The sequence below is a fragment of the Pipistrellus kuhlii genome, unplaced genomic scaffold (assembly GCF_014108245.1).
Source record: "Pipistrellus kuhlii isolate mPipKuh1 unplaced genomic scaffold, mPipKuh1.p scaffold_m20_p_1, whole genome shotgun sequence".
In the NCBI taxonomy this organism is placed as follows: Eukaryota; Metazoa; Chordata; class Mammalia; order Chiroptera; family Vespertilionidae; genus Pipistrellus; species Pipistrellus kuhlii.
The window spans coordinates 20,603,615-20,624,386 of NW_023425404.1; the positions used below are offsets into that span (position 1 = coordinate 20,603,615).

General features: G+C 37.4%; 1 protein-coding gene across 1 annotated transcript in view; it reads left to right on the plus strand.

The window, feature by feature from the left end:
* The window catches only part of KCNH5 (potassium voltage-gated channel subfamily H member 5), a 252,358-nt gene that overhangs the window by 160,418 nt on the left and 71,168 nt on the right, over positions 1-20,772 (plus strand). Inside the window, exon 9 of the mRNA XM_036434639.2 lies at positions 19,000-19,252. Within this exon, the coding sequence (XP_036290532.1) occupies positions 19,000-19,252 (253 nt within the window). The remainder of the gene's footprint in view (positions 1-18,999; positions 19,253-20,772) is intronic.

Sequence of the window (20,772 nt, forward strand, 5' to 3'; positions counted from 1 at the left end):
CAAACGCATATATTCACAAGGCCCTGTATAAGAAAATATAGGAAGGAGACTTGACTTTGGATGTTGAACACACAACAAAATATACAGATGATGTGTTATAGAAAATTTTACACCCGAAACCTATATAATTTTATTAACCCAATAAATTCAATAAAAATTAAAAAAATATAGGCCACAATTCTGTATTAATTCAATAACGATTTGCCCTGATTTTTAAAATTAGTACATCTAAATACTATAGTTTTGCAAATGAAACTAACTGCTTTTTTCTAGGTGATAGTATAAAGACCATCTTTAAAAAAATTATGAGGACCCAGAATCCATGTTTTCTGTAGTCTTTAAATAGACATCTAGATGAGCCTGAGAAACTAAGCCTAGTCTATCATTACAAAGAACTATATTCCTCAGTCTGTAGTGTAAAAAGCATCATGCCCCAAGTATCTGAAAGCCGTGACCTTTTTCCCTCTACTTGAACATATTAAGGGAACTTAACTATTGTTGTGTTGTTACTTACTGAAATATTACAGAGTAAGTGTTCAGAGTTACTTTTGACATTTATCTTTTCTAACTGACCTTCAGACCTTATCTGAAAAGGTAGGCATTATCTGAAACCTCAATTTTATTTTTCCTTTCATGTATCAGGTGTGAAATAAACTAAGGCTCAAGTGTTTATTAGATACATTACAAGTAAATGAGAACTTTAATATTTGCTGTGATAGGAATTTAGAACTTTAATATTTGCTGTGATAGGAATATACACACTAGAAGCCTGATGCACGAAACTCATGTAAGGGGCTCAGCCCTTGTTTTTATGTTTTTTTTGTTTTAATTAATATATTTTATTGATATTTTACAGAGAGGAAGGGAGAGAGATAGAGAACTAGAAATGTTGATGAGAGAGAAATATCAGCCAGCTGCCTCTTGCACACTCCACACATGCCCTTGACTGGAATCGAACCCAGGACCTTTCAGTCCACAGATGGACGCTCTACCACTGGGGGCTCAGCCCTTGTAGCTGCAGCAGCTTGCCTCAGTCCTCGCAGCACCAGCTTCATCTGGAAGGTCATCTGGAAGGATGTCTGGAAGGTTGTTTGGCTGTCTGGTCCAATTAGCATATTAGGCTTTTATTATTACATATAGTAGAGGCCCAGTGCACAATAATCATGCACAGGGGGTTGTGTCCCTCAGCCCAGTCTGCACCCTCTCCAATCTGTGACCCCTTGAGGGATGTCTGACTGCCCGTTTAGGCCTGATCCCTCTCACAAACCAGGACTGCTGGCTCCCCACTGCTCACCTGCCTGCTTTCCTGATTTCCCCTAACTGCTTCTGCCTGCCAGTCTGATTGCCCCTACCTGCCATCTGCTGTCAGCTTGGTCACCCCTAACTATCCTCCCCTGCAGACCTGGTGCTTCCCAAACTGCCATCCCCCTGGGGTCCTGGTCCCCCAACTGCCCTCCCTTGTAGGCCTGATCCTCCCAAACTGCTCTCCCCTGGAGGCCTGGGTACCCCCCAACTGCCCTTCCCTGCAGGCCTGGTCATTACCAACTTCCCTCCCCTACAGGCCTGGTCACCCCCAACTACCCTTCCCTGAAGGCTCGGTCATATCAACCTCCCTCCTCTGCTGGCCTGGTCACCCCTAACTGCTCTCAGCTGCAGGCGTGATTGCCCCCAACTGCCCTCCCCTGCTGGCCTGATTTCCCACAACTGCCCCCACCCTCCTCCCCTTGTAGGCCTGGTCCCTCCCAACTGCCATCCCCTGCTGGCCATCTGTGGCAACCATCTTGTGTCCACATGGGGGCAGCCATCTTTTACCACATGGGGACAGCCATCTTGTGTGTTGAGGTGACAAGTCAAGTTTCATATTACTCTTTTATTAGATAGGATAGTTTGTTATGACTTTTGGCAGTTTACGAATGCTGCATTTCAAGCTTTACATTATTGTTAGCTAATATAATTATTTGTAAACTTTTTAAATTTTTGCAGGTAATAGCATTTGTTTTCTCTAGTAAGGGTAGGGAGATGTTATATAACTATGTTACATACTAAATGACTCAAACCTCTGTCTAGGAATTATATTAAGTGCATTCTTTTTTATGTACCGTGTTGAAATTATCTTAGTGCAGTCGTTATATAATGCCACTTTGCCACTAGCTTCTGAGGAAGGGATAAATGAATCATTTGATAGTTATAGTCCAGGAAGAAGAGGTAGGAGTTGTCCATATGGGGCCATGGATGACTTGTTCAGTAGCCTGGCTTTGCCATGAGGAGTGTGTTCTATGGTTCTGTGTCCACAGCTATGATGGAGATACCACCGCCCACCTTACTTACTTAGCTGAAGTAAAAGTACCCACACAGTACCTGTGTAAGATAAGCAATAATAAGTGTTAGCAAATAATGTAGACAATTGTGGTTATAATAAATTTCTTTCTTTATCTGTTATAAACTGCACAAAATAGGTCATGCCAGGCACCATTTCCAATCTTAGTGTTTTCTTACCATTTGGTACAAACTGTTGTCTTTAAATATAGATGAAAATGGAAACACAGTTGGAGAGTAACTTGGGTGAATAAAATATTTTTATACACATACACACTGAAGGCAAAGACACAAATATATTGTGGACTTTGGGGAAAATGTAAGCCATGAATGAACCCACATGCTGCAGACTATGTCATAGTATGAGGAGGTGTTTGTATCTAACCTGCTATTTTGTTCTGAGTTGCCTTGATTGAACCATTTTCAAACTATCACTAGAATAAATCTACAGAAGTGGCTATTGAAACACTTACTTTTGAATGAAATTCTAGTGCTTCCCACACAAGTTTTATAGTTTACTAGAAAAAGGTAGGATTATGCAGATGGTTGGACTTTACAAACTGAACTTTTTAAAAGTGATATTTTTATTTGTGTAATTTCTGTTGTTATTATTTGATTATGTTTGTTATATTTTATGTTTCTTCCAGGGCTTTGTGGTTTTTCTACTCCCCACCCAGTCTCCCATCTATTTTATGGTTTTCATGATAATGCCTAAGAGGTGGCTGTCGTTTGGCTTGGGAAGATTGCTTTTGATTTTTAGATTCATTTATAGTCTAGAAAGTACTGATAGAGCAGAAGGCAGCAAGAGGGTAGAAAAAATAGAGCAAAATAGATAAAAATAAATATAAAATATAAATTTAGTTATGTTAGAAAAAGATCCCGTGTTTCCTGCACAGGTAGGGCCCATAGGCCTGGCCAGTGATCAGGGCTGATAAGGGCCTTCCAGCTGCCAGCTGGGGCCTGCCTTCATTTTGCACTGCCCCCTGGTGGTCAGTGCACATCATAGTGAGTGATTAAACTTCCTGTCTCCCCTTCGAATTCCTGAGGGGATACTTTATATTTTAGCCTTTTATATATATAGATAAGTACTATAATTATCCCCTATTTACTATTATGGAAAATTGGGCTCTAAGAGATTAAATGACTTGCCTTAGGTCTCACACAATAAAACTTGGATTTGGACCAGGTCTGCATTACAGAGAGAATGATCTTTATTAGCTACTATGCTCCTTGTTGCATATCATTATGTGATGGACAAGTATCTCCTTATCACACTTTAATTATTCTGTTTCCCCCCCCCACATGTTTATATATTTTTTAAATAAAATTTCTTTAACCTCCCCAATCATCATCTTCTTATACATTGAAAATATAAGTCCCGTTAGTTCCCCATCCCCCCACTAGAATTGCACTATCATAATCTCAGAGTTAAATATACAGCAAAGGCCATCAGAAAACTTATACAGGTTTGCCGCTCAGGTGAAATATGGCAGGCTCGTGTGAAGGAATTCTAGACCTTGGGCATAACTTTCTAATGCAGAGTTAGAGGTTCCACTCCTAGAACCCAATGTGGAGATCAGAGGATTCCATACCTTGGGTACAAACTAGAGGTAAAATAGGTGAGGTATGATGGACAAAATGCTAGATCAACAGTAAGGAGACAAGTTCTAGTCTCCCAGTCTAGCTGCCACATTCAATCACTTAAACACTGTCTTAGAATTTATATTCTATCATGATCTTTACATTTCTAAGATTAAGATTTAAATGTTTATTTGGGAAGATTCTGTGAGATATATTAATAGTACACAGGAAGAGTCAGAAGATGGAGTCTGAATTAATAGTTTAATATTAGAACCTTTTATCAAACTTTATCTTGATAATAAATGAGGAATTAATGGAAAGCAGCCTTTCCAGGGGGGACCTGTCATTGTTAGAAGAGAAGCAACCCAGCACAGCCCCCAAGTCACACCTGGTTGTTTCAGTTAAGCTCCCTCTTGTCTAATGACACAATTTAAAATTCCAGTACATTTGAAGATACTTACATGCTTAATCTGACAGTTATTACTTGGCTTTAGAGTACCTTCTAAAGTAGGAAAATCAATGGTCTTATAATTTCCCCATGCTTTTAATGACTCATACATTTCAGTAAATTAGAGAGCACAGTACAATTAGAAGTAATTCATTCGACCATTCTCAATATAATTGAGAACCATTTCTCCATATGATAAGGAAGCAAATAAAACTAGAACCCAAGCCAACATCCTCTTTACTGTAAATGGTAATACTTTATTATCATGTAAATCTTCTGTTAGAAGAGTTTTGATTTAATAATGGCTTATTAACTTCATAATAAATATTGTGTGGTTAAAGGAAAATGAAAAATTATTTTTAAAAGGAGGTAAAATTCTCTATGTTGAGAGCTGAGGCCTGAGAGGAAGTTTGGTCATGAATTCATAAGTATTTAAATAGCTATTGATGCAGAGATTAGAATGTAAAGATTTGTGTCTTGTTCCAGTATTTAATAATAACTGTTGATTCAGTCCTTACGTGCACTCGACAATGTTCTAGGCTCTGGGATGGCAGTGATGAATCAGACAGTTTCTGTCACACAGGACTTTCAATCTAGCAAGATTGATGAAGTCAGTTTCTGCTTCATTTGATACTGTTTTACCTGCATTACATACTTTTTGTAAAAATTGCTTTTCATTCTCTATTTCTTTCAAAATCTGAATGAATTCAGCCTAAGGAAAAAATACTGAAACTCCTGTTGATCTGTACATGAACCTTAGGAAAGGGAAATGTGTTTGATGTGTTTGCTATTCCACTGCAATACTAGATACCTGTTACTGTGATTTCACAGACATAAAGGTGCTGACAACCCTAGGAAAGGTATACTTTCAGTCACTCAGGTATTTGGCCTTTCCCAATATGTTGCTCAGGTCTCATTGATAAAATACTATAGTTTATTGTTGTTAAAATACCTTACTCGTCCAATAGACTAGAGACTTCTGAAGGTAGTGGCTGTGTATTTGTGAGTGTGTGTGTGTGTGTGTGTGTGTGTGTGTGTGTGTGTGTCTATATCCAAAAGACAGCATATTTCTGATATTCATAGGTCATCAATGAATCAGTGAACCAATCCAATAGTAAGCAATCATAGAACTGCTTGAGACACCTTGCAAACCTCTGTGAATTTAGGGAAGGAGTTATTACCCTTTCTTTTAAACTGCTTCCTCAGTTTGTTAGATTAGATAGAACTTACAAACCTAATATAAAATAAAGGCTTTTAAAAAGAGACAACAGTAGAATAGTTTATTTGGTTAAAAAGCATCACCAAGGTCCAAACTCTTTGTCTAAATGAAAATGTCAATACAGTTTTGTAGTGTGCTGGACATTTAAGATGAAGTTAGCATATTTTATAGAGAACTCTGTTATAAATTACGAGGTTGCAAATTGATTCCCCAGAGCAGAGATTTTGGCTCTGTGCTCGAGGCTAATGCCTCAGGTCAGAGGTTTGGCTTTCAGTCTTCTTGGGAGCAGAAGGACAAACCGCAGTTGTCCCTGGTGAGATTCAGCTAATCTTCCTGTCAAGCTGGCACATGTAAATCCAAGGCACACAGACAGTTCTGCTTACTGAGAGGCTTTCTCAAGGGCTTTTTGCTTTATGTAAAGTAACACAATGAAAGGGTGTTAATGGCACCGAGTGCAGTATCCTGTTGTTACTTGATGTTCTGGGGGGTTTGGTTATTTGGAGGGCTATTATCCTTCTCAAAAGGGAGGGACAAAACTTTTAGCTTTAGCTAATGCAAAATTTTAGCTTTTAAAAAAATATTATTTTGAGATAATTGTATATTCACACGCAGTAGTAAGAACTAATACAAAGAGACTATATACCTTTCACCCAATTTCTCTCAGCTAGGAACTTGACATCGATAGGAATCATCAACCTAATTTAGATTTCACCAGTTTTAAGCATACACATTTCCCCTCCCCATCCTCCTCCTCCTCCTCCTCCTCCTCCTCCTCCTCCTCCTCCTCCTCCTCCTCCTCTTCCTCCTCCTTCTTCCTCTCTCCCTCTCTCCCTCTCTCTCTCTCTCTCTCTCTCTCTCTCTCTCTCTCTCTCTCTCTCTCTCTCTCTCTCTCTCTCCCACTCAATTTATTATATAACATTTTCATCACCAGCATTTCCTGTGTCACCATCTACTGCCAAAGCCATTGCCCTTTTCACCCATCTTCCCAAATCCTGGCAACCACTAATCTCTCCTCAATGTCTTTAATTTTGTCATTTCAAAAACATTATTTGAATATAATGCAACATTTTGCAATTAGCTTTTTTCATTGAGTGTAATTTTCCAGAGATTCACCCACATTATTGCCTGTAATAAGTTTGTTCTTTTTTATTGCTGAGTAGTATGCCATGACCTAGATGTACTGCATACAGTTTGTTTAACCACTTACCTGCCAAAGGAAATTTATGTTGATTCCAGTTTGGGGCTATTACTAATAGAGCAGCTGTAAACATTCAGGTGTAGGTTTCTATGTGAACGTAAATTTTCATTTCTCTGGGATAAATGCCCAAGAGCACAATTGCTGGGTCATCTGGTAAGCACACAGTTTTGTAAGGACCTATCATACTCCTTTTCCAGAGTGGATGTATAATTTATATATGTAGTATATGAGTAATCTAATTTCTCTACATTCCCACATCATTTAGGGTTATCACTATTTTTTATTTTAGATGGGCAGTGATCTCATTGTGGGTTTAATTTGTAAGGGTTAATGGTGTTAATGTAATTTCTTGTGCTTATTTTTCATCTTGTATATTATTTTCAGTGAAACATCTTCCATGTCTTTTGCCTATTTTCTGAATTTTTAATGTGGAGTTTTAAGAGCTCTTATATATTTTAGATCTTTGTCTTTTGTTGAATATGTGATTTGCAAGTCTTTTTTTTTCAGTTTGTAGTTTACCTTTTCATTTTCTTCAATTTTTATAAACATATTTTATGATATATTTAAATCTATGATGCATTATTTTAAAAATATATATTTTTATTGATTTTAGAGAGAGGAAGGTAGAGGGAGAGAGAGAGATAGAAACATCAATGATGAGAATCATTGATAGGCTGCCTTCTGCACACTCCCCTACTAGAGATTGAACCTACAACCTAGGCATGACTAGGAATTGAACCATGATCTCCTGGTTTATAGGTTGACAATCAGCTGCTGAGCCATTCCAGCTGGGCAAACCCATGATGCATTTTGAATTCATTTTTGTATAAGGTGTGAAGTTTAGGTTGAAGGGTTCCCCCCCCCCCCCCCACAATGTATGTCCAATTTCTTCAGCACCCTTTGTTGAAAGGCTATGTTTCCCCAACAATACTATACAGTCTTTATTATTATAGCTACATAGTATGTCATAAGATTAGGTAGGGTGATTCCTACTAGTACTTTATTTCTTTATCAATGGTCTTAGCTACTCTAGATCTTATACCTTCTAATATAAATTTTAGAATAAGCTTTTTGTCTATGTCTATAGTAAAAATTGCTGGGATTTTGATAGAAATTGCATTAAACTCATACATCAGTGAAAATTGACATATTTACTATGGTGGTTCTTACAATTCATTAAAATGATACATTTCTCTATTCAGTTAGGTGTTGTTTAATTACTTTAATCAGTATTAAGTAATTTTTAAGATACAGATCCTGTCTCTATTCTATTAGATTTATATCCAAGTATTTAATTTTGTGAATTATAAATGGCATTATGTTATAAATTTGTTTTCCATATGTTCATCATTACATTTCAGGTTTTTGAATATTTCTTTGGCAGTAGGCTCGCATCTATTGCTTTTCCTTAGAGTTAGAATTCTCACTTCAAACAAAATTTTTATCAACTTTCTGTCTTTGATTTGCCATGGGCAGAAACCAGGTCATATTTGCAGGATCTGGAACTCTGGTAGGGTTGCCTGCAGCATTAAGTGACATCTGAGAGTGTCTGTTAACGTGAAAATTTTACATGCTCTGTGACAGTCTTTTCTCCTATTCACAGACATTATTACTTGCTCTGTTATTTATGGCTATTTTCTGGATGATAAGAATTGCGATGGTTTGATTTATGACTTGTGTTACTGACATGTTTAGTTTCTCAGTTATGCTGACAGTGGTGACAAATATTAATGTAGGTAATACAAAAACCAAAATTCACTTATGGCTAATTTCTCCCAAATGCTTTAAATAATATTTAACAGAGTATGCTATATAAAAAAGATGATGGTTTGGTTTCTAGGATATTTAAGCATACTAATGAACTTTAAAGGTATTTCTTAAACTTAAATATATATATATATATATATATATATATATATAGATATAGATATATAGAGATATAGAGATATAGATATAGATATAGATATAGATATAGATATAGATATATATATAGATATAGATATAGATATAGATATAGATATAGATATAGATATAGATATAGATATAGATATAATAAATGGCCTGCGGCTGTAAAGCAGTAATAATCTAACAACTGGTTGCTATGACGCCTACTGGGGCCAGCAAACCCAGCCTGATTTGGGGGGTGGGGCCAGCTGGCCAATCCTCCTGTGGCCCCTTGCCCAGAACACCCCACTTCTACCCCATACTACTTCCTGTCCTGACCACCTCCATTCTGCCCTCCTGCCCCACACACCCAGCAGCCCTGTTTCCAGGATAAATGGTTAGAACAAAGCTTTCCTTGGCCGGAAGAAACTCTCCAGGGAGCTGCATGCAGAAAGGCGCTCCCAGTCCTGTACCTGCAACTGCTCTGTCCTGCCAGATGTGAAGCAGAAATTGTGTCTCTGGGGACAGAGGGTAGCAGAAGTAGGCTGCTGTCCTTTGAAGGCCCTCATCAGGAGGAAACTCTCTGCCCCCTCCCCCCCCCAAAAAAAAAGTTCACCGTGCTGCCTCCCTTATCACTTTCAACAACCCTCTGTTTCCCCTTTCCCTGGAAGTGGAAGGATGGGAGCCCATCTCTGTATATAAAAAAGTAATATACAAATCAACGAAATGACAGAACAACCAGAACAACTGCTCAACCAGTCGCTATGAGGTGCACTCAGTTCCTCCACCTGGCCAGCAGGTTTCAATCCCTCAATGGCAAATGGGTAACCAGGGGTGGGTGGCAGCAGCTGCCGGCAGTCTGGGAAGATGGCCTTGACCCCAGGCCAGGCATAGGAACCATAGTCACGAAGAATTTCATGCACTGGGCCTCTAGTATATATATCATTTGTAGGACATGTATTATAATTATTTCCTTTAAATATAAGGCTTTCCTTTTCATTTTCTTAACTTTAGGAATTACATTTATTTTGCATGTTACATTTTTATTTTATTTGTTTTAGTCTATATGTTGTTTCTTACATTTTACTTATGCATGAGTTACTGCCATAGAAAACTATAGGAAGCAAATTTGTACATATAAGTATTCAAATAACTATACCCTTGTCTATTACTCTGGTCCCACGGAGTGAAACTCCTGAGGCACTTTGCTAATAGTGAAGGGTTTAATTTACCAGAAAGCTCAGTCTAATATTACTTTCCTATTTCAACTATAAGTAATAACAGAACAGGCTTTACTCATAAGAACTTATTGATTGGGGTCTAGTCTGATAAATGACAGCATATTGGGCGAGTGGAAAAGCATGGTGCTCTTTGAAAGGTTTCTAATTTTATAGTGCATTTTATATACATATGCATGGATATGTATATATACATACTGTATCTGTAATCTATAGATGCGTGTTAGGGTTGTGAAAAAATGTTTCAATATGATCTAAATTGATCAAATGTTGCTATTTTATCTTATTTAGTTTTTTCCCTTTCTAATTTTTCAAAATGATTGAACTTTCTAGTTACTTTCTATATGATTTTCTGTATATATGCACATATACGGTATAGTACATATACATATATATATAAATACATATACATGTACACACAAACGTATTATACTATATATATTATAATCATATCTCAAATTATTTTTGGAATTAGTGTAATATAAATAAATATAATCAATACACATATCATTGGCTTTATTTACTACTCTGTAACTACTTTTGACTACCTTATTTTTTAGTTGGTCTTTCTGTGTGTGTGTGTGTGTGTGTGTGTGTGTATATGTGTGTGTGTGTGTAGGTATATTCCATGCCATAAATAATTTGAAAGACAGATGATGAATATCTTTAGGAATTTTAGTTAGCTTTCCTTATTGGAAGAATAATAATTTGAGACCTAAGTTTTCATAAACATAATCATTGTTGTTGCTGCATATCAGTCCATTTTGTGATTGTGCTACAATGTCTTTCTTCTAATGTTTAAGGATCTTTTGGTAATTTTCAGTTTGGAACTATGATGAGTAATGCTGCTACAAACACATTTTTGTGTGTGGTTTGTTTCATATATAGACATTTCTGGTGGACATATACTTAGAAGTGAAATTGTTGAGTCTTAGGAGATATCTATATATATGTACAATATATATATATATATATATATATATATATATATATATATATATATATATATATATATGTATATATATGAATTTGTGCACTGGTGGGCCCCAGCTGACCTGCCTGATGGGTGGCATAGGGAACTGGGCAATCCAGGGCGATGGGCTGCAGGCATTCTGGTTGTTCCACCATTTGGCCAATTTATAATACATATTACGCTTTTATTATACAGGGCCATGGTCGGCAAACTGCCGCTCTTTGGCTCCTTGAGTGTCGCTCTTCCACAAAATAACATGGCCTGGGAGAGTTTATTTTGAAGAAGTGGCGTTATAAGAAGTTTAAGTTTAAAAAATTTGGCTCTCAAAAGAAATTTCAATCATTGTACTGTTGATATCTGGCTCTGTGTGTATGTGTGTAATATATATATATATTACACACACACATGTGTAATATATATATATATTACACACACACACACACACACACACACACACATACATACATACACACACACACATAGAGGTCGGTGCTTGAAATTTGTGCATGGGAGTGGGTGTTCCTCGGCCCAGCCTCACCAGGAGCCTTGGCAGCTGTGGATAAAGCCCTGCCTCTCTCTCCAGGCCTCTCTCTGAGCCTGATTCACAGCTATCATGTAGCAATTAGGTCATTAGGCCTCCAGCCTGGCCCCAGGCCAGAGGCTAATGACCCCGCTGCATTAGCCCATTGGCTCCCATCATTGCTGTGATAGGAGCCTGTGGGCCATGGGGGAGGGACCGAGAGGTGCTCCACACACTTCCTGGTGACTGGTTGTCCATTTGGTCATTTAGGTCATGACAGCCCCTGGCCTTTTATAATGTAGATATATATACTAGAGGCCTGGTCACAAATTTGTGCATGTGTGGTGTCCCTTAGCCTGACTGGTGATTGAAGCCTATGGTGATGATGGGGTGGGAGGACGCACAGGTAGGGGGTTGAGGAGAGAGGCCACGGGAGGTTGACCAGTCAGGGGTGGGGCCCTTGGAGGTTGTCTGGCTGGGGGGAGTGGCTAGCCAGGGAAAGAGGCCATAGGAGGTTGGCTTGGAGCTCACTGACCACCAGGGGGCAGCTCCTGCATTGAGCATCAGTGCCTGGATAGCAACTGGTTGACCAGTTGTTCTGGTCATACTAGTCGTTTAGTCAAAATGGTAGCTTAGCTTTTATATATATATAAATATATTTAACTTTTGTCAATATAGCCAAGTAATGGAAGTACCAATTCACTTCCACCCACAGTGTATGTGACGAACTTATTTTTTTAAAGGAGCTGGTAACCTCATTTGTCTTAGATGACTGTAAAAAGATCATGGCCGATTTTTCCCAACATTATTTCCACTCTGAATAATTAATCAAATATATCTTAAAATATATTTCTAATTTTAGAAAATATTTTCTATACATTGAAAAGTATTTTTATTTAGTCAAATATATGCATATTAAAAAGCACAGACATAAGATTAAGAATGGAGAACAATAGAAAGTCTAAATGTATTCAGAGCCCTCACTTTGGAAAGTTAGTGGCCCCAAACATCTGCAGCTTTATTTAACAAGTTAAAAAATGGTAACATTTTTTTTTTATTAGTGACATTACTGCAAAACCAGGACCATGAAAAACTTGATAGAATTGGTTCTCTATAATTTTAAACAAAAAAACTTAAGCCTCACTTTTGTACACAAAGTCTGTTCACAGGAAATTTATCTCTAAAGTGAAACACATTATTTTTAATCTTTAATCTCTCACTGGTCTAAATGTGACCTTTCAGTTTTAAATCAAGGACGTTAATGTGCTTTGGTTTTATTTCATTACATTGTTCCTGAGTTAATTCCTTGGAGGTTTTGATAACCTCAAAGTTGGCAGACATATATCCAGACAGCTGGCTCTCCCTTGGTGCACATGGCTGCGGGTTTAAGGCTTTTTTTTTTTTTTTTTTTTTTTTTTTTTTTAATAAGGTGAGCTTTCTTTTCTTCCCATAAAATGAATGAGAATTGAATGCCTGTAGAGAACTTTACTTCCTTTGTTGGTAGTCTTTGAGTACTTCATTGTAAAAATGTTTGATGTTTAAATGTCACTTGCTTGACTCTTCCCATGGATTTTTACTAACTTAATACTAACTCATTGGATTGGTGAGGAGAGATTAACCAGCAGTGCATAATTTAATTGCATAAAAAAAGCAATAATTTTGAAGAATGTCCGTGGTAGTTGCGTTGCCTAGCAAAATGGTGTTAATGCATATATTCCTTTGTCCTAACAAAGAAAACAGGGAAATCTTCTTCACTTATTATCAATTTCTAAAAATAGCTGACACTTTATTATTCCTGATTATATATAATCAATATAATAATTTACTTTAGAGCAGTAATGAACCTCAAGAGGGAACCTTGTTTAGTTGACTACTTTCAGGTACTTAAAGTAAAATTATCCCTATCAGCCCCATTTTCACATTAAGAATTGGTTATAGGTTGATTAAAACTGACCACTCTGTGGTCATTGAACTGGGGTACAGTGGTAGGAGACTACTCCAGTAAGACTAAAGTTCTCCAGTTCTCTATGTCATTACAGTATATAAATCTACATCTCTTTCACATAAAATTGCCTTTTCTCCTTCAAATGTAAAAGGGAGATTTTGTGAGGATTATTAAAAATACTAAGCTACTTCCATACACTACTGGTATGAGTGTAATTTGGTACAACTGTTCTGAAAAGCAATTTTTCAAGAGACTTTAAATGATTTTATATTTTACCCATTAATTTTACTTTTAAAAATTCTATCCTTAAACAATTAGTTATCAGTATAGGTTAGTTATTACAACTTGATTTATGAAAAGAAAACTAAAAATCTTAATATCCAATTATAATTCAGTGGTTAAATGAATTGTGTTTAATAATATAATGAGCTATTATGCAGTGATTCTAATTATATTTTTAAGTCACTAATTCATGTCATGGGAAACTATTTAATATGATACTGGGTGACTATGGCTGGAAATAAATCTTTAGAGATTCAAATTTTATGAAAATGGTATATAAATACGTATAAATAATGGAGAGATTTTATTTTTTCTTTGTTTTTTTATTTCCTGTATAGAGTATAATAATTGTTAAAATACATTTTAAGTATATTTAAAGAACGAATAAGAGAGGGGAAAGCCTTCTTCTTTTGACTTTCTCCAGATAAACAATTTCTAGAGGATCTTGATTAAACTCGTTGGCCTCTAATTAAAGTAATTATGCTCAGTCTTCTTCTTAGCTTTTTCTATATTACTAATACCATGTTTAAAAGTGACGGGGGAAGGGAGTTAAGGAGAGTGAAATTCACCAAATGTTCACTCTATATTAGTATCCAGCATAGGTCCATTTCACAAATAAACTAAAATTTATCTACACTAATAACAGAGAAACATGAAAATTGACCATCATTCCCTACACTGACCAGCCAATTAGGAGGGAATATGTAAATTAGAAGGACAAAGATGGCGGCTGCCCAGTTGCTCCAGGTGTGGAGTGAGTGGCTGGGTGGGCCAGGACACCTGCTATGAGAGGGAGGACAGTGGGCAAAGGGATCTACAGGAGTGGCACTCCAACCACAACAAAGACAAAATAGCAGACTCTGGCCAGTGTCTGCTGCCTTTGGCCGGAGTCTGTTGCAAAGGCAGCAGACACTGGCCAGAGCAAAGGCCTGGGTCCCCGGTGCATAGCAAAACCGGTGCTGGAAGCCAGGGGAAGGAAAGCCTATTGCACGAATATCTTCATGCAATGGGCCTCTAGTATTTCTAATAAGATGACTCCCTTTTGGCAAATAGTAATCGAATAAATAAATAACTTATCAATGAATATTTTTGTCTTTACTGACACTCTAAAATATATAATACATTTATTGGAGTTAAAAAGTGTTTAGGAATGAAAACAAATTTGCAAAGAAATCTAGGCAGTTCTGTGGTGGGGGTGACAGTGATTTCCTAATAAGTAAACTTATCTTGATTAATTAGACTCCAGATAATTTTCAGAAATCACCATTTAGATTTTTGTACTATTTAAAGAACCAGAAAACATCAGAAAATGCCAGATGTTCTATTTTACTCCTGGTTAAGCTTCATTGAGGAGCATTGCTTAAAAATGAGAAGTCAAGAGTTTCGGGTTTTGCTGGAAATTTATTGAGAGGCCTCGAGCAACTCTCATAACCTTTATGCTATATATTTGCTTCATTTGTAAAGTGGGGCATTAGACTAGGAACAGTGGTTTGTTTTGTTTTTTACAGCTTTTCCTGACTAGAAGCTCCTGCAAGGCAGGCACTATAAAGTTTTTGCTCTTGGATCTGGGTGGCCTGCAGAGTAGCCAGCATGTAACTAACACATGACTAACACTTGATAGCTATGAGTTAAATGAATGAGTGAATGTGCCCCTGTGGAGCCCTGCCTGGGAGTCTACCTTCCCATCAGAGCTTCACCCAGCATAATTCTGCTTGTATCAGCTTTTTCTATTGGGCATAAAGAATATTTCATTATAAAAACCAAAGAATAACTTTACTGTTGAAAGTAAAAAATTTGAAATCCTTAAGCTGAAATCCTTTTAACTCTGATAATTCAATGTTACTATTGTGTGCTATTATTTAAAAAAAAAAAAATGCAGATCACAACACCCTTACTCTCATTTTCCTTTTCTACGCATTACCAAATTCTGTGACAGAACTGTTTACAAATTGCACTTATGGCCAAGAGAGGAATGGTCTGTGCTTTGTAGATGAATCAGAGGTGACTAGGCAGAGAAGGGGATGATGGGATATGACAGGCAGAAGGAACAGCATGTAGGAAGGCAGTCATGAGAGAGTATGGCAGGTTCAGAGAGCGAGAAATATTGTGTGACTGAATGCAGGGTTAGAGCAGGGTAGTAAGTGATGTGGCTGAAGGAAGCTCCCATCATAAAGAGCCTTATGTGCTTGGTGAGGACTTCGGCTTTATCAGGCTGTTGGATATTTAAAGAGAGCAAGGTAAAATGATCATTTTGTGTTATACTCAGTGTTCTGAAGTTGCAGTGTTGAGGTTAGCTTTTTGGAGCCAGAAGGATGTCTGCTAAGATACCTCTTGATCTTAGGTTTAATGGGACTGGTATAATAAAACATTTCAAAAGAGTTTTCTTTTCCCAACCATGTCATTCTCTCTCCTCCTCCCAGGAATTTATTTACGGAATTCTAGAAATGATTCCTTATATGCATGCAGCCATAGCTCTTCCAAAGAGAAAACTTACTGTCTTAATTAAGAATCAGCTTTAATTTATAAGTATCTTGACATGAAGAGGGGATAAATAATCAACACTAGAGACAAAAAAGTCACTTTAACTTAAATATTTTCTACTGAAATGTAATTTTATTTGTGCATAACTATGAGATACCTATGAGGTAACTTACAAGAGATTGGATATGACATTCAAGGCCAAGTGCATTGAATTGGGATTAATGGCCCATGTCTTAGTGTCATCTTGAATGATAATTTTATCACTTAAAACTAAATTTTTACTACTTAAGATATGTAGTAGTGCCTTCACTTATAGAAAAAATAATACTATACTCATATTTGGATGGCAGACACACCATGTAAGGCACATATGATATCTAGGTATGGAGACAGAGCTGGGTGTGGCTCTGGTATATTTTAACACGAAGTTTTAACTTGTCACTTTATGACATCTTGTCACTATATACCACCAATCAAAATGATAAATCAGTGTCATAAATGAAGTAAAACATAAAGGAAAGATCCACTTAAATTAATAAAAATCCTCTTTTGATAAGAAACAGAGAATGTTACTAACATTGGAAGATTTCATTTGCAGCATGAATCCTGAAAGAATTAAAATAACATAAAATGACTATTACCAAAATGAATCTAAGACAATGAAAATTCTGCAGAGTAAATGAAATAGAAGAATGATTCATTTTTCCGTTAAGCTATTCAGTGTAATGTTAATGTGTGTGTACTTTAAAATTACTTCTACTTTTTTGCTTTCCTAGCATTCATTCTATTTTCAACTTGAGAAAAATGTTAACATTAACTAGTGCTTGAAATAACTTTAGGTTCATGCTGAAATATTTTCTTAATTGTACCTAAATCTCATGGAACAGTCAAGATACATAATTTAGAGAGGTACAGAAAAGGAAAAATAGCAAATTGCTTTTGTAGGAAGCTAAAGTGACAATAAATTTTGTAGGAATATTCATTTTCAATAAGGTTAATAAAAGATATCATTTTTTTAGCCCTTGCTATATGCAAGGCTAAACTGGGCTAAGCTTAAGCCCTTCCATTTAATTCCAGTAATGAGTCTATGAAATAAACACTACCAACCCACTACACAGATGCAGTTTAGAGAGATTAAATACCTTAGGTTACAGAGGTGATAAGTGATAGATTTGCATCCACACCTATCCTCTGGAGTCCAATCTTTTATGCTACCTCTAAGTCATAAGTATTGACTTTTAAGCAGCACATGTCCAATGTCACCTGACCATGCCCTGCCATTTTTTTCTCATTGTGTTATAATTGTCTCTTTACAAACCTAACTCCCCCTATTACATGGTTATCTACTCCAAGGTAAATAGAGTGTCATATTTATTCTTCTAGTTCCTGGGACTTAATGCAGTGGTGTACCCCATTGGATGAATAATGCTGTCAGAAGTCACTAAACATTAATATATCAAATAAAATATTATATTATTCTGAAAAGCAACTGATGTGGAAAGGAAGTGCTAATTGCTTTTGAAGCTCCGTTAGGCATTCCTTTCCTTAAAGATGAAATTTCTTCAGAAAGCTAGGTGGGCTGAATTGTGTTACCTATAGGAATTCCAGGAGTATGAAAAAAAAACAAACACACCCCACAGATATACTATATATGTAAAATCATATACACAGTTTTAGGAATAGTTAAGGGAAGGGGTACTGAAAGCATACTTTAATTTGAAGTCTTGACATTTATGATGGGCTTTTCTACACAGGGAAGTAACCAACTTTTATTGATATTGAGCTCCAAATAAAAGGAATAATCAGGGGATTATTTTAACCTTTAGGTGATTTTTAAAGGTTAAATGCAATTAGTATAGGAAAGAAAACTATTTTATAGTAAAACATTGCTCAGGGTAACTTAATGAGGGTGGGTGGGAATCAGCTTCAACTTCAGCTTGAGGGGATTGAAAGCCTAGCAAAGACAACAATTTCTGATTATAAAGAATGGTTTATCAAGAGGATTGAGAGAAGGTTCTAAGCGAGCTTGCACGTGTGTCTTTAAATTGGGTAGTGCTGACTTCTGTAACCACATCTTGCTGGATGATGCCCTGATTAAATATGATGATACTGTCTATTTTAGTCTGGGCCTTTAATTGCCCTGTCTGAAAGCTGTCGGCAATAAAAGCTCCCTGACCCTGGCTTTTCTAAGGGATGCCTAGAGCTTGAATCCTGCTGCTATCCTCAGCAGTCTTTAGGAGTCAAAGGCCAGAATGCAAGGGCCGCCAGCAAGATGATGTGCCCACTCTGCCGGCATTGACATTTGCAATTGCCCAAGCCCTGTGGAAGGCTGGTGGACACACGTTTCACTTCCTGGGCATAAATTCATCTGCAAAATAAAAAAAATGTGAGTGGAAAAACACATATTGAAAGTGGAGTTATAGCAGCCAGTGATACAGCATGCAAAGTCACAAGGGTGCTTTTTTATTGATTTTTGTTTTCTTACAACTGGCTTCTAGAAATCCACCTCTGATATAGAATAAAGTACATTATCCTGAATTTTAAAGTTAGTTGTAAAAAATTCTAAAATGGAGGCTGGACTGAAATGAATGTTAATGCCTTACTTTAGTTGGCCCTTGGGTGAAGTTATATTATGTTCTATTATATTATGGGTTTTTTTCTGACCACCTCCAGACTCTTCTTTCTATGCTTCCCTACGTGGTACTCTATTGAAAGAGTCCGTTGCTCATGAGCCCATTTCACTGGATTATTATTTGGTTCTTGAGAGCAGAGCTGTGTCTTTGAAACTCTTCCTTCGCAGTACCAAGTACAGTGTGTCACAGACTGTCATAGTCAATAAATACTTGTTGGATGATATTTCTGAAATAGCCCCTTTTTCATTTCTTCCCACTTATCCCTCTTTCACTTTCTTCAGGTTCTCTCCATCTGCCCGAAGGACATGAGAGCTGACATCTGTGTCCACCTAAACCGGAAGGTGTTCAACGAGCACCCAGCCTTTCGGTTGGCCAGCGACGGGTGCCTGCGCGCCTTGGCGGTGGAGTTCCAGACAATTCACTGCGCGCCCGGGGACCTCATCTACCACGCCGGGGAGAGCGTGGATGCCCTCTGCTTTGTGGTCTCAGGATCCCTGGAGGTCATCCAGGATGATGAGGTGGTGGCTATTTTAGGTACTGTGAACTTTCTTAATGCAGTCGCAAATGCGTAACGGTTTTTCTTAAGAGAAATTCCCTTTGCTTGCTGACTTTGGAAACTGGGTCACTGATCAAATGATAAATCTTCGTGAAAACTAGAAATTAATGCTGCTTCAACAAGGAACGTTAGTATGGGTCGCAGCCTAATGGGCTGCAGGAGGGCTGAACTCCATTTTCTTTGGCAACAGTAGGATAGTGCCTTTTGGACCTCAGCCTAACGTGGCGGTGCCCCGCTGTTGCTGAGTGTGAAAATGGTTTGTAGAGTGATTGTCAGGTTAGTAACCTAGAATGTTGGCCTCCGAAGAAGAGCAACAGAACCTTTCTAATTCAACCTTTTCCTTTAGAGATGAGCAACGTGCGGCCCCAAAATGTTTGGTGACGGGCCCAGCTAGTCCACGAGTGAGGGCTCGAGTGCAGATCATCTCACTCTAAATCTTTTCACCTCGTCACAGCGGACCTAAGCAGTGAGCTGAAAGTGACGAGGGAATAAATGAATTTGACCCACTATCTTGGAGTAATCACAATGCACGTAGGTTTAGACGTTTAAAGCTGGTTCTGTCCATTCGCAAACCGGGAAAATTATTTGGCTAATAATAAAGTCATTAAAAAATTCAGAGTCCTAGTAATTGGTTGTACTAACAACAATAACAAAAAAAACAAAACAAAACAAAACAAAAAGCAGTGGCAGTACACGGAAATGACAAAACACTTAAAAATTACGTGTTTGGGGACAGTGCACTAAATGTATTGGTAGAACAAATGCTAAGTGATATTTTAGATTTTTTTTTTTTTTTTGCTCCAATATCAGCAGCAAGTTCATGAAGCCTGCATAGCTATAAAAAGAAGCAATAATAAAGTCAGAGGAGAATCATTTCTGGCTTTTTCCTCAAGTAAAATAAGTTAGAATTGCAGGATGTCAACTCCATTTTGATCAAATTTTTCCTGGCTTGTGTCTCATGAAAAATGAGCTCAATTTTAAACTATTGGATTTTTTTTTTAGCTTCCGAGGTCAACCTTCCATAGCTTGAAAGCCACTTATTCTCGTTAATACAAGATTGACTGATGTATTTTAGCAACTGCTAAAGCAAACTCCAGCACAGAAATGAGGAACTGATCTCAAAAAGCCCCATTACCTGGCAGAGACAGAACTGAGCCCTGAGGAACAGCGACCCCTCCCAGGAAAACAGGTCCTGGTAACTGCGTAAGGGTAGGAGGCAGTGGTGCAGAGTGGCAAACGACTGAACACAGTTGTTTGTAAACATTTTTTTTAACTGTTTAGTCAGCACTGTGCATGTCTAATGCTACTGAGTGCTTGCCCTGTTCTGTTTCCTGGAGAACAAAGGAGCCGTATGTAATCCTTCATAGTAAGTGCACATTTCGTCAGAGCGATTCTTTGTGGTGAAATAAAGCACATCCACACTACAGCCATTCTTGTTTGCTAAAAGAAGAGGCTAAGACACAAGCCCCAAAACATCTGTATTTTCTTTTCCTGCACG